At 63.8% G+C, this 19,905-nt stretch overlaps 1 protein-coding gene across 1 annotated transcript; it reads right to left on the bottom strand.

Moving 5' to 3' along the window:
• Positions 1–5: 5 nt before the first annotated feature.
• On the bottom strand, positions 6–19,163 carry MAPK8IP3 (mitogen-activated protein kinase 8 interacting protein 3). Its single transcript, XM_056135293.1, has 33 exons — positions 18,712–19,163; positions 14,251–14,371; positions 14,011–14,081; positions 13,802–13,893; positions 13,078–13,101; positions 12,496–12,538; positions 11,194–11,440; positions 11,017–11,119; positions 10,632–10,750; positions 8,099–8,110; positions 7,541–7,558; positions 6,581–6,638; positions 6,341–6,493; positions 5,623–5,704; positions 5,183–5,313; positions 5,043–5,099; positions 4,793–4,960; positions 4,449–4,575; positions 4,165–4,260; positions 3,935–4,093; positions 3,426–3,591; positions 2,859–3,041; positions 2,594–2,783; positions 2,387–2,503; positions 2,239–2,319; positions 2,094–2,161; positions 1,863–2,011; positions 1,624–1,795; positions 1,435–1,548; positions 1,316–1,354; positions 1,061–1,243; positions 838–981; positions 6–749 (listed from the first exon to the last, which is right to left on the bottom strand). The coding sequence occupies exons 1-33, from the start codon at positions 19,036–19,038 to the stop codon at positions 625–627; spliced, it is 3,939 nt and encodes a 1,312-aa protein (XP_055991268.1). The 5' UTR covers positions 19,039–19,163; the 3' UTR covers positions 6–624.
• Between the last annotated feature and the right edge of the window lie 742 nt (positions 19,164–19,905).

Genomic DNA, 19,905 nt, shown 5'->3' with positions numbered 1-19,905 from the left:
GTGCTGGAGACGGCGCCTGTGTGAGGACGTTTATTACATGGAGCAGACACAGGACACTTGCGGGCCAAAGCCTGAGGCCCCCCCCAGCCCCCCCCAGCCCCAGGCAGCTTCCCAACCCTTTGTGCACAGCAGGGCGTGGTGGACATCACAGTGGAGAGGTGGCAGGGGGTGAGTTAGCTGCAGCCGCCCAGGTCTGTGCTTCTCTGGGGGAGGGTGGCAGGGAGCAAGAGTAAGGCCTGGGAGGGGTGGGGGGCTGCTGTCCCGGGACGCCCCTCAGAGCAGGCCGCCCCCTGCACAGCCCCCAGCCCCAGGCACTTAGCAGCGTCTTGCGATGTGAGCTGGTCTCCTCAGGGGACTCAGCCCACCTTCCTGCCACCGAAGGCTCCCCTCTTCCTGAGGCCTGGTCACCCCCACCTGGCGTGGGGCCAGGCCTGCACGCACTCTGCCTGCCCCTGGGTCTGCAGGACAGGCCTGGTGCTGGGGGAGGGTCCCCGGGGAGCCCCCTAATGGCTGTGCCGGGAGTCAGCCCTGAGGTGAAAGCTGCAAGTTGAGAGGTTAGAAGGGGCAGCTGCAGGCAGGGCGTATGTACACGCGGTGGAGGGGTGGCGGGTGGGCGGCGACAGCTCACTCGGGGCTATAGGTCACCTGCCACACAATGACATGGCTGCGCTCGGCCTTGGACAACACCGGCTTCACCTGGCCCACTGCCCCCACTGCGCTCTCCTCTGTCTCGTCATCCTCCCCATCACCTGCAGGGACAGAAGACGGAGGATGGGATGTGGTCAGTCCAGGCAGGGGGGAGTGGCTGCTGGGGGGCAGGGGCTGCTGGCCACTCACCGATGCGGAAGTCGATGTAGCCCTCGCCGCCACTCAGCACCAGCGCGTTCTTCATCCGCTGGCCCTCGGCATCAGCCGCTGCTGGCCCCGGGCCCTCAGATGGGCTGTCTAGCACACTGCCGTTGAGGGTGGCCAGCACATTCCCTGTGGGGGTGTCGGACCTCAGGGGGCAGCAGCTGGCAGGGCACAGCCCCGTGGGAATGAGGGAGTGCCCAGCCCTCACCTGGCACAGAGACGAAGAACTTGACGGCATCGCGGTGTCCGTGGAAACAGAGCTGGGCCTGGGCCATGGAGCAGTAGGGGATGAAGGTGCTGGCTGCCTTGTCGCCACTGCTGTCGTCCCCGTACACGTGGATGACACCCCCGGGCCGGATGCCCTCTCCCGAGGTGGGAGAAGTCTTGTTTGCTGGAGACAGACGGGGTTGAGAGGTGGAACGGGAAAGGCGGCCCAGCAGGCGGGGGGCGGTGGCGGTCTTACCTCGGAGTCCTAGGAGCTGGCCTCGGTGCAGGACCACAGCTGGAGGGGTGGAATGAAAGGTGGCATCAGGCCCAGGACACCCAGCAGCCCCTCCCCCTGCCCCCTGCGGGGACACTCACTCTCAGTCAGCGGGATGGAGATGACCACGCCGTTGCCGGTGCCCACCCAGAGGCGGTTGCCGGCAATGAGCAGGGCTGTGATGCGCACGAAGGAGAAGCCCAGCTTGCCCGTGCCTGCGGGTGTGGGAGTGAGCGGGTAAGCAGGCGCTGGGTCTCCTGGCCCCCCATCCCAGCCGGGGCCCCTCTCACCCAGCATCTTGCTGACGTAGGGCTCAATGTCCACGTCCTGCAGGTGCTGGTGGGTGTGGGCATGGTAGAGCCGCAGCGTCGAGTCCAGGCGGATGGACACCCACACCCCGTCTCCGATCCAGGCCAGCTGCCGCACCTGGCTCTCCCGCCGTGGGTGCGCGTCGAACGACTTCTGTGGGCGCCAGGGTCAGGTGCGGGTGGAGTGGACCCCTGGCCCGCCCCCGCCCGCCCAGGCTCACCTCGATCTGCATGGTCTTGGGCTGGATGACGTGCACCTTGTTCTTGTAGCCGCACCACACACGGTCGTGCACCACAGCCATGCAGCGGATGGAGTGGTGCGGGTGGCCCAGGTCCAGCAGGTGGTAGTTACTCAGGTCCCACTGGCCATCTGAGGACCCACACTGTTCAGGCCCCTAACCATTGGCCACCAGGGCCCCTGCCGCGCCCTCCCGCCCCTCTGCCCTGCTCACCTTCCCCCCGGTGGAAGATGGCCAGAGTTCCATCTGCCAGAGCCACCAGCACTCGTCCTTTCACGTGCCTGCAAGAGGACGCGTGAGGGGATGGGCTGCCTCCTGCCCGCCCACCGGCCCGCCCGCCCTTCTGGTGCCCACGTACACCAGGCTCAGCACCGAGTCCTTCAGCTTGATGGAGTGCAGACACTTCTTCCAGTGGGCCACGGCTGAGTGCACATAGAGCCTGCGGAGAGAACCAGTGGGCAGGCTGCTCCCCAGGGCCCCCACCCGGCCACGGGGCCTACACCTACCAGCCGTTCTGGGCGCCCAGCCACATGGTGGGCGCTGCGCTGCTGGCCCCTGCGGGGTCTGAACTGGGCTCCACCTCTGGCTGCCCGTCACCTGCTTCTGCCTCAGGGGCGCTCTCACTGCAGGGAGAACAGAGGCTCCGGGAAGTCTGACCCTCCTGCCCACCTCTACCCATCGCCCCCGTTCTCTCTCTGTCCCTCAGGACCCACCTGCCCGGTGGGACGCTGGGGGCCGGGCTGGATGCAGGGTCTGTGAACACGTGCTCGGTGAGGGGCCCCGGCCGCATGGTGGCTGTCTCTGGCTCGCTGGGTCCCGAGTCAGGCACCTCTGTGGCCTCTGTGGCTTCCTCCGCCGACTGAGAGGTGCTGACCTTCCCGTTGGCCACAGCAGCCACCTCCCCTGTGGAGGACGGGGCTGCGGGCTCAGGGGAAGGACGAGGGGCTGCAGAGGGGCTGCCCACCGCCCAGGACTCACCCTGGCCCTTGTCCAGCACAGGGGTGTCCCCTCGGGAGGAGCAGCTGCTGCGTGGTGCGTTGCAGCGGGTGGCACAGCCCACAAGCGTGATGCCTGCCAGCACACCGTCGGTTCCCGAGTCCTCAGGGTTCACATCCCCGTCAAGAAAGATCTCCCCAGGAGGGTAGTCGCTGTCACTGACCGCTGTGGGGAGTGGCCAACAAGCATGCTGAGGCCCCCAACGCAGGGCTCTCCCTGCCCACCCCATCACAAGCGCCATGGGCGGCCCCAGCTGACGGTATGCAGCACCGAGACTCATGCCCAGTAGAAACACTCTTTGATCACAGGAGGTGGCCTCGTGGCAGGGAGCACAGGACCTGCTCAGGCCATGACCCCACGCTGCCCCAGCCCCCTCCTTGCCCGGTGCCAGGGGTCTTGAGTCCCATTTTATCCACCAGGGGTTCTGGACACCCAGCCTGGGACTGACTCATCTACTAAACAGGAGTGTCCACTGGGGTCTCAGCGTTGTTGAGAAGCAGGACAGCGCCCCCAACCCCTATCCACAGCCTGCCCGCTGCTGCCCCTCACCAGGGATGCTGCAGACACAGAGCACATGCGCGTTGCACACGGTGAACTGGTCCACCACCGTGCCTGGCTGGTTGGCGTCCACGATGACCACTTTGCTGGTGGTCAGGGTGCTTGTGAGCACCCACACACGGCTCGAGCTGGCATCCGCATCTGGTGACTCCTTGGCCTGGTGGGTCAGGAGAGTCCCTCAGACATGCTGCCCGCCACGCTCCAGGCTGGGAAGCTGAGAACCGACCGCATTCCCACCCTGGAAGCTGAGCCCAGCACACGGCCCAAGGCCGTCCCGCGGCCCTTCTACGTGTGGGCCTGCAGGCAGTGTTTCAACAAGAGTCAGGAGCCCCGGACACTTGCTGGTCATCGAGGCAGCAGTCGGCAGGGCAGAGCCAGCCTTGGACTATCTGGGAGGACACCAGAGTCCCACCTGTCCTGTCCCTACCATTCCCAGGCAGACATGGAGCCAGGTAGGTACTGGCGTAGCTGCACCCCTGGCCCCTGCTGGCCGCTCTAACCTTCTTCTTCTCAGGGGACGTGTGGGTACTCTTGGGTTCTCCTTCCATTTCTCGGTCGCAGGTCAGAGGGTCTCGGCCGGGCACAGGCTTAACTGCACTTCCAGGGTCATCCTCGCTGGGTTTCCACCCGCTCAGGTTGACGCCGGCCGCACACCACAGCTGAGGGAACGGGAGGTGCGCTGAGCCCCGGCTCGGCTGCTGGCCCAGCTCTCCCCCCTCAGCGGCCTCACCTTCATGGTGGGGTCCTTCTCCACCAGCGGGCGGCAGTACACGGGCACTGGCACGTTCTTCATCCGCGTGTCCTCCTGGCCCCCGTTGGGGCTCAGCTGCAACACAAGGGAGAAACGCAGAGTTGGGGCAGCGTTGGGCTGCTGGTTCCTTGAGAGTCGGGGCCGGAGAGCGAGTCCTGCACCTGCTCCATGCTGCTCCAGCCCAGCAAGCCCCCCTCTTTCTCTGATACCGTCCACCTGCGTGGACCTGGCCGGCAGGCCCCGGCCCTCCACTGAGCGCCCACCTGCTTGTACTTGGCCGGCAGGCTCCAGCCGCAGGCCTGCAGCCGCCCGTCGTCGTTGCGCACGTGTTCGCGCACCTGGCGGTACTGCTCTCGCTTCTGCTCCCGCCTGGCCGAGGATGTGCAGTCACTGGGCAGGGAGACATGGCTCACCGGTGGCTCTGCCCCCCCCCCCCCCCCCGCCAGCCCCGCCCCACTACCCCCAGGTCTCTGCTGTGCGCCTACCCACCAGCACCAGGAGCAACTCCTGGCACCCACCCGGCCCCTCGGGCTCCCGCAGACATAGAACTCAGTCCTGGCTTCAAACTGGAGACACAAGACTGCATCCTGGGGCAGGTCGCACTCACTCATCAGGGAAGAACTCCAGGGGCCGGCTGCCAGGGATCTGGCACATGGCGTGGCCGCGGCGCTGGCTGAATCCGGTCGTGGTGGGTGATTTGTAATGGATGTTCACTGATGGGTAGGAGCGCTTGGCCGGAGGGGGGCTGGAGGAGGAGCTGAAGAGGCGGCTGAAGCTGCCAGCAAAGGCCAGAAGGTGAGGGCAGCCCAGCAGACCTCCCCGCGCCAGCCCCAACCCCTGGCCAACCCCCCACTCACAACTGCCAGATGGTGGACTTCTTCTTCTCCTGGACAGAGGGGTGCTCCCGGGACGCCCTGTGGACAGAGGGAAGGGTGGGCTCCTCGTGACCACCGCCCAGCTGGCCACACCCCACCAGACCAGCCTCGCGAGCACACACCTGATCATCTCTGTCCATCGCACAGCTTCCTGCAGCTCCATCAGCCGCTCCTTGTACTGGTTGCGCTCCATGAGCACCCGCGCCATCTCCACGCGCGTGAAGCGGCGCCTCTGGGCCATGGGTATCTTGTCCTGCAGGGGCACACACCGTCACTGGGCCAGGGGCAGTCAGCACCAGCATCAGGGGTCTGATGACCCCTGGGTCAGGGTGAGGAGGAGCATGGGGGTCGGCTTCCCTCAGAACACGCTGGCGGCACAGGGCCGAGGTGGCTGAGGCCTCAGGGCCTTGTCCTCAGTGCTGTGGCAGAGCTCGTGGCCGGGAGAGGTGCTGCCTGTGCTGCCTCTGCAGCAGCTGGCACAATGGGCAGGAAATTCCCCTGGTGAGAGGGGGCACATGCACACCAGGAGTCCAGCCCCCCTGAACGTGACGGTGGCACTGACCAGCTCTGTGCAGAGCGGGCCGCTGACATCCTCCACCTCTTCCCTGGGCTCACGGCGGGCGAGGATGGCCTCGGACTTGACTCTGAAGGATTGCAAGGGACACAGGCGGGTGATGACACCTTGGCACTGACCTGGAGGCTGTGCCCACAGCTCTGCCCACATGCCCTGAAGACTCAGCTGCCGTCCTGGCAGCTCCAGTCTATGCCAGGCATGGAGCATCCAGAGGCCAGGGAGAGTCAGAGGCAGTACAGAGGGAGGGTGCTGGCCTCCCGCAAGGCCGACCCAGGCTCGATCCAACATCCTATAGGGTCCAAACCCCCAGGAGTGACCCCTAAGCAGAGTCAAGAGTAAGACCCAAGCACCACCAGGTGTGACTCCCAGCAAACAAATAGATGACCAGGGAGGCGCAGCTCCACACCACCCCCAGGAGCAGGTCTGGCTCCAGCGCCTCAAACCTGGGCCTGGAACCTGGGAGAATAGGGGACTACTGGCCACAGGAAGGACACAGTGCCACAGATGGCACCCAGGGCCCTGAATAGGCCCCTGCAGCCTTCCTCCTGAAAGGGCACCGCCTCCCATCTCTTCCAGGGTCTTGTGGAGGCACAGAAGTCCCGGGCTGGCCCGCCCCGTACCCCACCCCTGATAGGCTGGCCTGCCCCGTGCCCCGCCCCCAGCTAGGCTGGCCCACCCCGCCCCGCCATTGGAGCCCCGGCCGCACCTCCTCAGCTCCTCCTCCAAGTCCTTGATGCGGTTCTCCAGCCTGAGCTTGGCCTGGCGGGCGGCTTCCAGGTCCCCCTTCAGCACCTCCTGCTCCCCTGACAGCTGGTCCACCTTGGCGATGAGGTCGTTCTTCACCACGTTCAGAGCGTTCCTTTCAAAGAGCGGGCGAGCCGCGTGGGAAGGGGCGTCAGGGATCCCCAAGCCCTGGTCCCGGCGGGGGTGGGGGGGTTGTTCTTACTTGGTCTCCAGGAGCTGGGAGTTCTCCAGCAGCAGGTTCCCCACTTCCTTGCCCATTCCTGAAAGCAAAGGGTTGCAGTGTGACTGTCCTGTGCCACAGCGTCCGTAGCTCAGCGATGAGTCCTGGGGCGCACGCCAACTGCCTCTTGCAGGGCCCAGGGGCTCTGGGGGCTCCCGCCAGCTCTGCTGTCAGGGACGTCTCTGGAAGATGGGGGCCAGCCCTGGGCCCCTTCTGCACCGTAGGGCTGAGGCTCGCCCTGCATTTATCCTGGGCAGCCTGCTCTCTGGCCCCACACCTACCCTGTTCCAGCCAGTGGGTTACGCGCACATTCTTTTCTTTTTTGTTTTTGGGCCACACTAGGTAGTGCTCAGGACTTACTCCTGGCTCTGCAATCAAGAATCACGCCTGGTGGCGCTTGGGGAATCATCTGGGGTGCCGGGGGTAGAACCCGAGTCAGCTTTGGGCAAAGCAAAGGCCCTCCCCGCTGACCTACGGCTCCAACCTCCAGGCATATTCCGAGGCCCACACCCAGCACAGCTGCCCTGGGACTGGAGTGGCAGTTTTCCGTGGGGAGGGGCAGAGCCAGAGGTGAAGGATGAGCGGGTGGTGGAGGAGGGAGTGGCCCTGAGGACAAGGGCAGAAGACCCAGGGCCGCTCTGCGCCCGGCCCCACGGGAGGCCTGTCACTGAGATGGTTCCCCGCAGTGCCAAACAGAACCACCCCGACTGGTCTTGGACAGTACCAACTCCTCTTCAGTAGGTGCCTCGGACAGGACCTGTCCAACCACTCAAGGAGACGGCTGGACGTTGGGCTCACCATACCCCAAGGCCCCGGCCCAGAGGTCAGCAGGCCCTGCACCCCTCACTCCATCACAGACAAGGGTCCAAGCGGGCAGCAGGGGCGGGCACGGTGGACACAAGCCAGCTCGGGGCACGTGGGCAGGAGGGGCCGTGGCCTTACCAAAAAAGTCATCGCGCACTGCGGGGCGTGCCGGTCCCGCGAGAGAGGGCGAGCAGCGGGAGGAGAGAAAACGAGCGCGTTAGCCGGCAGCGGCGCACCTCCGGCTCCTTTCTGCAGACGCCCGGGGCAGGGGCGCGCGGCTGGGAGGGCGTGGTCCGGGGCGTGGCCAGGAGGGGCGGGGCTGGGAGCGCCCCCAGAGCTCCGCCGGGAGGCCAAGAGCAGGAGCATGCACGGCTGCACCTCACCAGGCCTACACCGGCGGCCCGGCAGGGAAGCGGGGACGGACCCCTGCTTGGGAAGAGGCCCGGGGCCGAGCGTCCAGGATCCGTCCGATCTGTGGGCTCTCAGCCTCGGAGAAGACAGGGCTGGGCAGGGCAGGGTGGGGGTTGCGCGCAGAAGCACGTGCTGGGGTGGCCTGACACGCCTGGCAGCCAGGTGGACTCGGGTGGGGACAGGCCACACAGCCGGTGGTGCCAGACAGCAGCGGGGGTGCCCAGGGTGCCACCTCTGCACCTGACTGCCCATGGGATCAAGGGTGGCGCGGACGGGGATACGCACCTGAGAACTCCCCTGGGTGCGTCCAGCGGGGCAGAGAGACAGGAAGGAAGCGACAAAGTCAATTGGTGACTGAAAGCAACAAGACAGGACATTCTTGGTAAGAGAAAGCCCAGCTTGACGCTGCTCCCACGGGGTGAGGGAGGAGGGTGCCAGGCGGGCACGCCTCGGGGGCAGCGGCGGGAAGAGGGAAGGTGGGGGGCTCTCGGAGGGAGCCGGACGCCAGCGCTCCTGCCCCTCACACAGCCCAGGGGGGCTCAGGCACTGTGCAGAGTGTGCCTGGTGAGTGCATGGGGGGTGAGGTCTGAGTGGTCAGTGGTGTGTGTGCGCATAGTGTGTGTGTGGGGGGTACTGTGGGGGGGTACGAGGTGTGAGTGGTGAGTGTGGGGTGTGCACATGTGTGTACGGGGTGTGGGGGATGATGTATGTGTTGTGGTGTGTGTGTGTGTGTGTGTGTGTGCGTGTGTGTGTGCTGGTGGTAGGTGTGGTGCTACGTGCGTGACCTGCTCCGGGCAGGTCTGCCCAGGAGGGCCCCGGGCCAGCAGAGGCAGGTGCACATGAGGGAGCCTGTCTGTGCCCAGGCTGCGGGCAAAGGCTGATTTCACACAGGAAGGAGATGGCATGAAAGCCACCCTGGAGGAAGCGGCCAAGCCTCTGCCGATGGCTGCAGCGTTGGGACTGTGTCCTGCACCGCTCCCTGGTCCCAGATCACCGCACTGGCTCTTCCACGCCCATAGAACGCTCCTGAGGAGCAAGACTGTCCCCCTACAGCTCTGCCCTCATGCCCACCCACCACAACCTAGTGGAAGGGCCTCAGCAGGCGCCACACTCCCTCGCAAAGGGGACCCAGAGCTCCTAAGCCGCCTGTCCCTTACGAGCACCCCACGGCACTCCCCGCCACGTGACTGGCCCACGGAGCAGGAGGGCAGACAGACAGGCTGACCCAGAACCTGACCGGCCCGAAAGGCAGAGGGCTGAGGTGGTGGTGGGCAAGGCGACCCGCGAGGCTCCTGTCTCGCCGACGGTACTACCCCATGCCCACAACTAGGGCCCAGACACCCCTGTCCCTTACCCAGGCTCACTTGGAAGCCTGGAAGCACAGAAGCGTGGCAAGATCCTGAGAGCCCATCACCCCATCACGCTCTTTTCCTTTCTTTTTGGCTCTAGGGCCACACCGGCAAGGGCCAGGGCTTGTCCCGGCTCTGCTCAGGGGGGACTCCTGGTGAGGCTCAGCGGGCCGGGTGTGGTGCCAGGGACAGAACCCTGGGCGGCCAGGAGCAGGGGAATACTGTACCAGCGGTACTCTCGCTCCCGTCTGGTTCTGCTTTCTGCTGGGTGTGGCCCCAAATAAACGAACCCAAACCACGGGGCCAGGGCTGGCTTGGATGCCAGTCCCTTTCCCGGCCTCCAGCACTCCATGTGTGGTGTGAGGGTCAGGGGCCCGTCACCCAGCTGTCTGCTGGGTGAGAAAGCCAGGGGTGGCAGAATCTCCTGCCCCTGCGCCAGGTTGTCTTCACCAGGGCCCCCAGGAAGCGGGGCGGGTTGAGTTTCCCTCCCCGCCCCAGCAGCTGAAAACCTCCAGAACTCAGCCAGGGCCATGCTCAAGGCCACTGTCCACATGCTCGGACGAGCCTCACCCATGAAGGAACCGGCAGAGGAACCCAGGTATGCGGAACCCGTGGCTGAGATCTCCAAGCCTGCTTGGATCAGGACTGGGCCTCCTCCACCCAGATCCCCAGTTTTCCAGTAGCTTGGCAGTCGCACCCACAAACTGCTCCCAGCGCCATGTAATCTCATCAACAGCCAAGATCCAGAGACTATAAAACAAAGCTCCCGGAAGAAAGTGATGCAGTTTTTCCTGCTCTTACACTGTAGTCCACTATGTACCTAAAGCAGCACTGATGTACCAAGCACGTGTTTGGTTTTAACATATTTGCTTGTATTCTCTTATATACGAGCTTAAAGGGACCCTGAATGAAATCAACAACCGTCACACATTTTTCTCTTATTGTGGTCGGAAGATACTTGCTGGTGGGGTGGGTGTTTGAATATTATCTGCAATGAACTATTGTGAACTACTTTATAAAAATAAAATCTACAAGAACTGCAAAAAAATAAGAAAGGCCAGGAGTGTGCTGGCCCTGCTTGAGGTGGGGGCCGTGGCCTGGGTCGAGCCTGCCGGCCGGAGTGTCCTACCTCCCCCCACCTGCATGCAACAAGGATCTGGACGGAGAATCTGTCACGTTTCTGTGATGAGAAAATCTGTATCATTTTCTTTCCGGGCAAAAACTTTGAATTGAGCAGTGTCACAGCACCGCGGGATCATCCTGTCTGCTCACAGGAGGGCCAAGGTTAATAGTGGTGACCAGGAAGCCAGCAGAAAGACCCCAGGCATGAGTCTGGAGGCCCCACATGCAGGGAGCCGACCCCGGGGAGTGGGGTGGGCGGGCGGCAGGAAGGATTTCTTCTCGGGGCGCCAGCAAACGGCCTCAGCCGCCCGCTCCCGCCCTCCTTGCCACAGGGTCAGGCCACTCACCCAGCAGGTCAGCCCCTTCGTCCACATCCCCAATGACCTCGGAGCCAGCGGTGGACAGCTCATGGTACAGGGAGTCAGTGTTGATGCCGAAGGCCTTGTTCACAATGCCCTGAGTGGGGCTGTGGACACAAGGGAGAGGCCACTGATGGGCATCAGTGCTGACCACTCTTCTTTGCCCGAGCTGCGGGCCAGTGCCCCCACTCTCCTGGGATGGACACAGTTCTATGATGGACACACCACCGAGCCAGCCCCGCACCTGTTGCTCATGACATGGACAGGCCCACGAGCGGCTCCTGCACCTGCTGCCCATGCCATGGACATGCCCCCGAGCCGCCCCCATACCTGTTGCCCATATGATGGACATGCCCCCGAGCCGCCCCCATACCTGTTGCCCATGCGGTCCAGACGGGGCTCCCGGCCGGTGTCTAGCTCCGGGGTAGAGTCAGTGACATCCTGGACATCGGACCACTCGTCACTGCTGCCCATGCCTGTGGGCAGAGGCGGGCTCAGTGCCTGCAGGCCCACCGTGTGGACCCCTGCCCTGCCCCGTCACGGGCTGTACCTATGCTGACGTGCCGCATCTCCTGCGTGACCTGCACCTCCATGTTGCGGCTGTGGCGCTTCTCCCGTGCCCGCGAGCCATGCTGGGGACCCGCCCCGAAGTCCTCCAGGGGCTGCAGGCTCTCATGCAAGGGCGTGGCGGCGGCCGAGGGCACGGACGATGTGGGGGTGTTGGACTTGGTGCCTGTGGTGCTGGGTGTCGCAGCGGCCGAGGACTGGCCTGACTCGGACATTTCATCATGTGGACACTAGGGCGAACAGACAAGGCGTGCTGGGAAAACATGCCTGGGCCCTGGGCACAGCGCCGCTGGCCTAGGGTCTGTCCGGCTGTCATGGGCCGTCGTGTGCGGCCGAGCTCTGCCAGTCCCTCTGGGGTCTGAGGCGGCGCCGCAGCCCCTGTGCTTTCCTTCTGGGGCTGGGCGACAGGAGGGATGGAGACCCAAGCCTTGAGGGACAGCGGTGATGGCAGAGGTGGGCCTGTGGGGCTGTGGCCGTGTGGAGACGCCCTCCCCGCAGCCTGTCTCAGCCTGTCTGTCCACGCTATGTCCGTGGGCTCCCTGAGGGTCTGCGGCCCCCAAGCTCTCAGCCCCTCGGCCGGCCACCACATCCCCACGGACGCTGCCCTGGCCGCCACTTACCTACAGCAAACCTCTCAACCTCTAAACACCATGTGAGCAGACCGCCAAATGCAAAGAACCCAAACTCTTAGCGCCATTCCTCACCAAGAGGGCCACACTGTGTGCTTACAACACTGAAAATACAGCACATACGACAACACAAAACAACACGAAGAAATTAGGAAAACTGAAAACTGAGAGCGCAAAAAAAAAAAAAGAACTTAAATATAATATAACAACAACAAATCAAACAGACCCAAGAACTGAAACGAGAGAACAGTACGGCAAGAGACAGAGAGAGCAAAAGAGGGAGAAAGAGAGGGAGAGGGAGAGGGAGAGAGGGAGGGAGAGAGGGAAAGAAAGAGGGAGAGTGTGCGCACGAGAGAGAGAAAGAGAGGGAGAGAGAGGGAGGGAGAGATGAGAGAGTGAAAGGGAGAAAGCTCAGGGGTGAGCGAGAGCAAGAGCACAGCAGGTCGTGGGGCAAACGGCTCCGATGCGGTGGCACAGGCAGCAGGGCTCTGGGGGCTGCGGGGCTGTTTCAGGGAGCAGCAGGAGCTCAGAGCCCGGGGCCGAGTGGGCTGTTAGGGAGCCACACTCAGGTCACCCCCTTCTCCGTCGGGGCCATCTCACCTGCAGGGCAAGTTCCCTGTCACTGCCCCCCAGGCAGTGGCCCCGGGTGCACGTACCACGCTGTCAGCCAGTGGCAGAGAGGTGGGGCGCTCCTTCCTGCTGAGAGGGGGACAAGGGCAGCAGTGAGAGGCGGCCCGGGACAGGGGAGTGTCTCCACACTGACAGCCAGCCTTGCTGGACAGTCTGCTCATGCCCGGCTAAGCCCTTCCCCCACTTCCTATGCCCCAGGCGCTCACCCCCCACGTCCATCCATCGGGGACCTCGGAAGCCCCCCGAGGGGCCTGGCTGTGAGAGGCGGCAGGGCTGGGGGTTGGGCAGAGTGCCCGGGCCAGCACAGCCATGGCAGGAGTCCCAGGGGCTATGGCTCAGCTCCGTGCATTTCTGGGTGGCATATCCCACCCCAGAGGGCGAAGGGTAGGGGCTGGGCCCCGGACAGGCCTCACTGCAGGGTGCACAGCTGCCAGCCCTGCCGCAGCGTTTCTGACTGGCGAGTCAGCGCTGCGCTGGGGCTGGCGTCTGTCCCCAAGGGGCAGGAAACACACCTGGTGGACAGAGGAACCTGCAGACGCTGCCCCACTCCCCCCCCACAGGGGCCCGAGGCCGGCAGGGGTGTGGGTTGCAGCCCACTGCGGCTTTACCTCTTCCTCCACGACTGGCGTGGGCTGCACCGAGAGCCGGGTCAGCACAGGCGGCACAGGTGGCAAAAGCGAAGAGCGAGGCAAGAAGACACAGTCAGGACCAGCAAGGCACAGCCCACTCTCCCCAGAGCCCAGAGAGGGATGGACCCACCGCAGCAGTGTAGGAAGGAGCCTCCACACAGTGGTGGTGCAGACACACACACACAGGAGCACGCATGGGCGCATGCACACGACACACAGGCATGCACACAGGCACACACACGGGCATGCACACAGGCACGCATACAGGCATACACACAGACATGCACAGACACACAGGAACACGCACACACAGGCACACACGCACAGGGGCCTGGGAGCCCCAGGCACTGGGGCACCTGAGTGCTGGGTGGAGCCTCAGTGAGCACCATGGGCCTTGGTGGGGACCCCAGAGAGGAGAGCTGCAGTGAGAGCCAGCGCTCGTGGGAGACGCCCAGCAGCTGAGCTCCCTTTCCTCCTGCCCGTGTCCTGTGCCCAGGCCAGGAGGACACAGAGGGGCTGCCCTGCGGAGGGTGGGGTGCTAGGTGCGGGGACGCGCGGGGACCTGCTCCCACACATCCAAGCCCCGAGAGGAACCGGCAGGCTGGGGGCTGGCGCCATCAGACCCCAAGGAAGTGCCACCAACTGAGGGGCCTCTCCTGGACCCGGGGACAGTGGCAGCCAGGCAGCGCCTGTGGGGTCCTACCTGCGGCCCGGCACGCTGCTCTCGGCCTGGCTGCTGCCCCCAATCTGCTGCATCTTGGACCTCTCAATGTGCTCCACGTACGTCTGGATCATCTGTGAGGAGAGCCAGGCGAGGAGGTTCACGGACACGCCCCTGAGAAGGGCCTGTGGCTACAGGCTGCCCCTACTTCTGTCCTGGGCACCGCAGAGCAAGCCGCCCCCCAGGCCCACCTCGGTGTGTCGCTGGTGAAGGGCGTTGTACTCCTTCTTCATCTCAGACTCGCGTTCCTCCAGCCGGGAAACTGGAAGGTGAGGGCCCGGGGCTCAGGGCAGGCCGCGGCACTCCAGGTGGGTGGCCAGCGGGGCCCAGCTCCCGGTCCACACAAGGGCAAAAAGCAGGGTGGCCATAGTCCCAGGTCAGCCCAGAGTCTGTGTGGGCTGGTCAGGGTGGCGTCGTGTGGCAGCACTTACTCTGGTCAGCGGAGTTCCGGGCCTTCAGCTCCAGCTGCCGCGCCTGCACTTCGAGGTGCTCCAGCTGTTGCTGCAGCTCCTTCTTCTCCTGCTCCAGAGCATCTTCGAACTCGATGAATTTCTGAACGTGCAGAGAGGGGAAAGCAGGTGTCGGGGGGGCGGGGCAGCATGGCCAGCCACAGGGCAGTGAAACCCTCGGCCAGGAGTGCTGGGGCCTGCGGGCAGCACCAGCCAACCAGCCCCGGTCCAGGCGCAGGAAGCAGCAGCCGCCAGCCCCCGCAGTAGTGCTCAGGGCTCCCTCCTGGCACTGTGAGAGGGAACACAGGGGGTTCTGGGACTGAGCCTTGGTCAGCCAGGTGCGTGTCCTGGAATGTGTGTGTGAGGTGACAGATGCGTGCCCTGAAAAGTGTGTGTGTGTGTGTGTGTGTGTGTGTGTGGTGACAGGTAGCGCCCTGAACTGTGAGTGTGCATTCACAGGCGTGCCCTGTCACCAGTCCTGGGCCTGGGCTTCCTCCTCCCCTTTGGAACATCATGGCCCAGAGAAGTGGCCCCGACTTCTGCCTGGTATGTGTATACATTGCTGTGCAGTGCCTGCCATGCTGGCTCACCCTCCGGCCTCTGCAGCAGAGGGCCGGTCTGGTCACGTTCTTTCCCAAGCATCTCACTCGCCCTGGTTCTGGGTCTGGGGAGGTCTGCGCCGAGGGTAGCTGTGCCATCCCCTCCCTCACTGCACAGATGGCCCTTTCTGGTGCTCATTTCCAGTGATGCTACAATGGCTTTTTGTCTTCAGGTCTGGGGCAACACCTGTGGTTCTCAGGGCCTGCTCCTGGCTGTGCACTTAGGGATCCCACCTGGAGGAGCTCAGGGGACCACAGCAGGTGCTGGGGATCGAACCCAGGTCAGCCATGTGCAAAGCAAGTGCCCTACCAGCTCTACTGTTGCTCTAACCCAGAATCCACTGCTTTACAAGTACAGGGAAGAGACTGAAAAAGCAAGAGTGTGTGTGTGTGTGTGTGTGTGTGTGTGTGCGTGTGTGCGCGCGTATGTGCAAATACATTTGAAAGGCCGTACACATCTCTCCGTATGATGCCCATCAATGACTGGGTGATGCTGCATGAACAAGTCATTCAAATACGCACACTGCACACAGTCCAAACATGCACATTGGCACGTGCGTACAGTCCAGCTAGTCCAGGGAGGGCAGTAGAGGCTCAAGCTCGCCCTGTTTACCCTCAGCTTGTCCCCAGGAATCACAATGGTCCTGTCATCAGAAGCTTTCCTGGGGACACAGACCCGAAGGCTCAAGTCCCCGCCCCTACCTGTCCCCAGTCCCAGCAGAAAAGCTTGTTTGTGCTCTGTGGGACCCCGCTGGCTCTGGGGACTCAGATGGGAACCTCAGGTGCACATGCAGAGCGAGAGCCAGTGCTGGGCCTGTCTCACTGAGAACGCCACCAGCGCAGCAGGGGAATCGCAGGAAGGCGCGGCTCAGCCTCCCGGCAGCCAGGAGGGCGCCTGCCTCCCCTGCAGGATCATGTTGCATAACCAGGAACGGGGCTGCTTGGGCAGTGCTGGCTCTGGGTGTGGCAGGGCCTGCTGGCACAGCTGCGCCTCTTGCAGCATTCCCCCCCCACCCAGTGATATGCAGTGGGATTTTATTTTCACTTTTGGGGGGTAATGTTAAGGGTCCATCCTGGCAGGCCAGTTCCTTAGGACATTTGATGGCCAGCCGGTGGCAGCTGTCCAGCAAGGCTCCCTGAGCAAAGGCCCCGTCCCAACCTTCGACTTTCCAGGAGGGAACTCAGTGGGTAAGAGAACACGAGCATTGGCAAAACCTGCAGGACTTTCAGAAGCCACGATAGATCCATCTTGCTCTGGCCAATTCCTGGCCAATCCTGTGCACCAGAGACCCAGGATGCCCTGGGCCTTCGGCATGGCCATGGGCCTGCCTCTCCAGCCAAGTGTCGGTGCTGCGCGTCCCTCCTACCTGTGCAGGCGCAAGGTCATTTCCCACAAGCAGTGGGGTCAGGGCCACTGCCGGGCATGGAGAGCCGAGGGGCCGAGTTCTCAGCTCAGGGTCTGAGCAGGCACATGCGTGTGCCGGCCATGTGTCCATATTCTCATTTTGTCCCCCGGTCCAGACTGAGGGAGGGGCTTCTCCACGGAACCCGATGAGGCAACCTGATGGGGCTCGCCACACTGTAGGCACGACAGGCTCAGCACCAGCCCTTCTCCCTCCACAAGCCTTGCGAGAACTTGCTAGACGCCTGCCTCCAGCCTCCAGCCTCCAGACTTGCCAGCCAAGCATCTGGGAACATCTATCTGTTCTTATGTAAGCAGCGGGGTCTCCAGGGGGCTCCTTGCAAACCAGGGGCATGCCCCTGCTCCCGGTGGGCCAGGACACGTACCACCCAGAAACCTCTGTGCCAGGGTTGGAGCCCCAGGTGTGCCCTCTCACTCCGGCCTCGGGCGGGGGCAGAGCCCAGCACAGCCCACACTGGCTGGCCTGCAACTGTACCTCTGCCACCCACCCCAGTCACGGCACGGGAGGAAGGGCCGGGCCAGCCAATGGGGTGGCCTCTGAAGCCCGTGCCCAGCTCCAGCAGTCCTCCCCCACTGGTGCTTGGCGCTCTGCCTTGCACCAACACCTTGAGCTGAGCTCTGAGTGGGTGGTACAACCCCCAGCAACAGTCACTGCCAATCTCTGGACCACCCGCGAGAATAAACATGCAGCGAGGGTGACCGAAGCACGAGCACTTCATCAACGTGCCACATCAAACCTGGGCACAAAGCACTTGGCAGAAGCCACACACCGCAGCGACCTTCTGCTTCCCAGGGACAGCCACGTCCATGCTGAGCCTGATGGACGGAGGTCGTCAGCCCCACGGAGGTTGTCAGCACAGTGCCCAGAGTGCCCATGTTGGGCTGAGCCATTGTCATCTGGCTGAGGGCACCATACTCAGAGCAGGGGTGTGCGTGAAGAGGAAGGCAGGCTCCACACTGTGCACACGCTCCCGACCCTGCACATACATGCTCATACCCCCAAATACACGCGCTCCCAACCCTGCACACACATGCTCATGACCTCCAAATACACATGCTCCCGACCCCCCCACATACTCATGACCCCCAAATACACATGATCCCGATCCCGCACACACACGCTCATGACCCAGCATATGCAACTCCATACACACACCTTGCACATGCACCGACTCTGCACACACATGCTCCCAAACCCGCACATGCACACTCCTGATCCCACACATCCACCTCCCAACCCCACACATGTAGGCTCGCAACTCCACACACACACAACTCGCACATGTACTTCTCAATCCCACATACTCATGACCCTGAACATGTACTCATGATCCCGCACACGCACTCACAACCCTGCACACACATGATCCTGCACATGCATGCTCATGACCCTGCACACGCATTTTGTGACCTCGCACATGCATGCTAGCAACCCCAAATATGCACGCTCCTGACCCCACACATGCACCTCACATGCACCTTGCACACACACACTCATGAACCTGTACACCCACACTCGCGACCTTGCAAAAACTCGTGACCCTGCACATGCACACTCATGAACCTGCACATGCACACCATGACCCCGCACATGCACACTCGTGACCTTGTACACACACTCATGACCCCACATATGCACACTCATGACCCTGCACACACACACACTTGTGACCATACACACACACCTGTGACCCCACATATGCACACTGGTGACCCCACACACACACTCTTGTGACCAGGCACATACACTCGTGACCCCACACTCCGCACATGCACTCATGACCTTGCACACACACACACTCGTGACCCCACACATGCACGCCCGTGACCCTGCACACGCATGCCTGTGACCCCAGCTTCCAGGGCAGAGCTCCGGAAGCAGCACCCACAGGGAAACCCCTGCCTCTCCAAGGCTTCTATCAAGACAGCCACCACGACCTCACTCCAAACAGTCCATCTCTGCAGCCCTGCAGTCTGCGGGGGACCCACCAGTGTCCACCCGCACCCCATTCAGGTGGTGACCTTCAAAACTGCTGGGGGGATGGTCCCAGGAGCATCCCCCCACACCCCTCCCCGTGACCGTGCCCAGAAGGCTGGGCACCGATGGAACTAGAGGTAGGACCTGGGGGTGGGCTCGTGGTTCGGGAAACACAAAAGCAGAAACAGAGTCAGCGAGGGGACTGACCAGATCAGGAGCGATCACCGAGAAAGGACGCGGGGCACATTGGGAGGGGCGGCAGGCAGGCCACCCCCGGCAGGGCGGGGTCGGGGGGACACCTCGTGGGGGGAGGGAGCCGGGCGGGCGCAGGGCGGGGCACGGGGCCGCGGGGTTGGGGGTGGACAGGGGCACGGGGCCCAGGGCGCGGGTTGGACACCGGCGCGGGGCGGACATAGCACGGGCCCGGCCGGGCGCGGCCTCACCTCCTCCGCCTGCTTACGCAGCGCCTTCTCGCGCTCGTACTGGGTGAGCAGCTGCTCGTTGTCCTCGCGCAGCAGCTCCAGCTCCACCTCGTGCTCCTGGTTCTCGCTCAGCACCGAGTCCAGGTTCTCCAGCACGTTGACCACAAGCGGCATGAGCTCCTTGACCACCTCCTCGTCGTAGCAGTGGATGAGGCGCTCGAACTCGCGGTAGATGGAGCCCGCCAGGCCCGACACCCGCTCGGACATCACCGAGCCCGAGCAATAGTCGTCCTGGTACACCACCACGCCGCCGCCCTCGTCCATCTGGATCTCCATCATGGTCGCCATCGCCGGCGCGGCTCCGCGAGGCCGGCTCGCCCGGCCCAACCCGCTCCCACCCGCTCCGACGTCCGCAGGCCCCGGCCGGCCGCCGCTGTCGCCTCGGGGCCGCTCCGCCGCCGCCGCCGCCGCCGCGCCCGTCACTCAGCGACCGGAAGTCCCGCCCGCCGCCGCTGTCGTCTAGGGGCTGCTCCGCCGCCGCCGCCGCCGCGCCAGTCACTCAGCGGCCGGAAGTCCCTCCACGGCCGACGGGGCGGGGTCCGCGGGGCGGGTCCACCCGGCCCGTCCTGCGCTGTCCGGAGGCAACGGCGCGACCGGTCGCGGGGTCCCAAATGAGGGCTCTCGGCCCGACCGGCGCCACTTCCGGCCGGCACGGTTCTTGCCCTACTCGGGCTCCGTTTGCCCCTGCAGCAAAAATTTTTTAACTGAAGGCGAGACCGCTTAAGTGCCGCCATCACGAGAAAATGCGGCTGCTCCCCCGAGGGGGGCGCTCCGAACTCTCTAGAAAGTCCCCTGCAGGTGTGGTGACGCTGCCCGTGTGCCTCGGCTGGTGCAGGATGACTGACGCGCTCAGGCCAACCTGAGACCGACCTCACCTGCACGCTGGGCGGCCGCGGGGCTCCCGCCGGCTCGGTCCAGTGCCTCCGCCTCCCTCCCCCGTGCCAAGGGCCGAGCGCGCGCTGCAGGCCTTGTCTCCAGTCCTTTAGTGATAAAGGAGCCAGCCTAAGAACCATGATTGAACTTTCAGAGACTGAAGACATCAAAGGCACATTCTCAACCCTACTTAAACCCTCGTTTCCAAACTCAGAGGCCCTCAACTTCGGGATTCCTTAGGTCAGAAGTCCCTGCCGCCCCAGAGAGCCTGAACAGAATAAC

Source organism: Sorex fumeus, unplaced genomic scaffold, assembly GCF_029834395.1.
Source record: "Sorex fumeus unplaced genomic scaffold, SorFum_2.1 ptg000110l, whole genome shotgun sequence".
In the NCBI taxonomy this organism is placed as follows: Eukaryota; Metazoa; Chordata; class Mammalia; order Eulipotyphla; family Soricidae; genus Sorex; species Sorex fumeus.
This window is presented reverse-complemented; position numbering and strand designations above follow the sequence as displayed.

Excerpts from the sequence above, each read along its gene's own strand:
- MAPK8IP3 (XM_056135293.1), bottom strand. The coding sequence starts at position 19,038 with ATGGCGACCATGATGGAGATCCAGATGGACGAGGGCGGCGGCGTGGTG. Across the intron at positions 4,961-5,042 it reads AAGTCCACCATCTGGCAGTT|CTTCAGCCGCCTCTTCAGCT; the intron begins GTGAGTGGGGGG and ends CTTTGCTGGCAG. Across the intron at positions 2,162-2,238 it reads GACTCGGTGCTGAGCCTGGT|GCACGTGAAAGGACGAGTGC; the intron begins GTACGTGGGCAC and ends GTCCTCTTGCAG.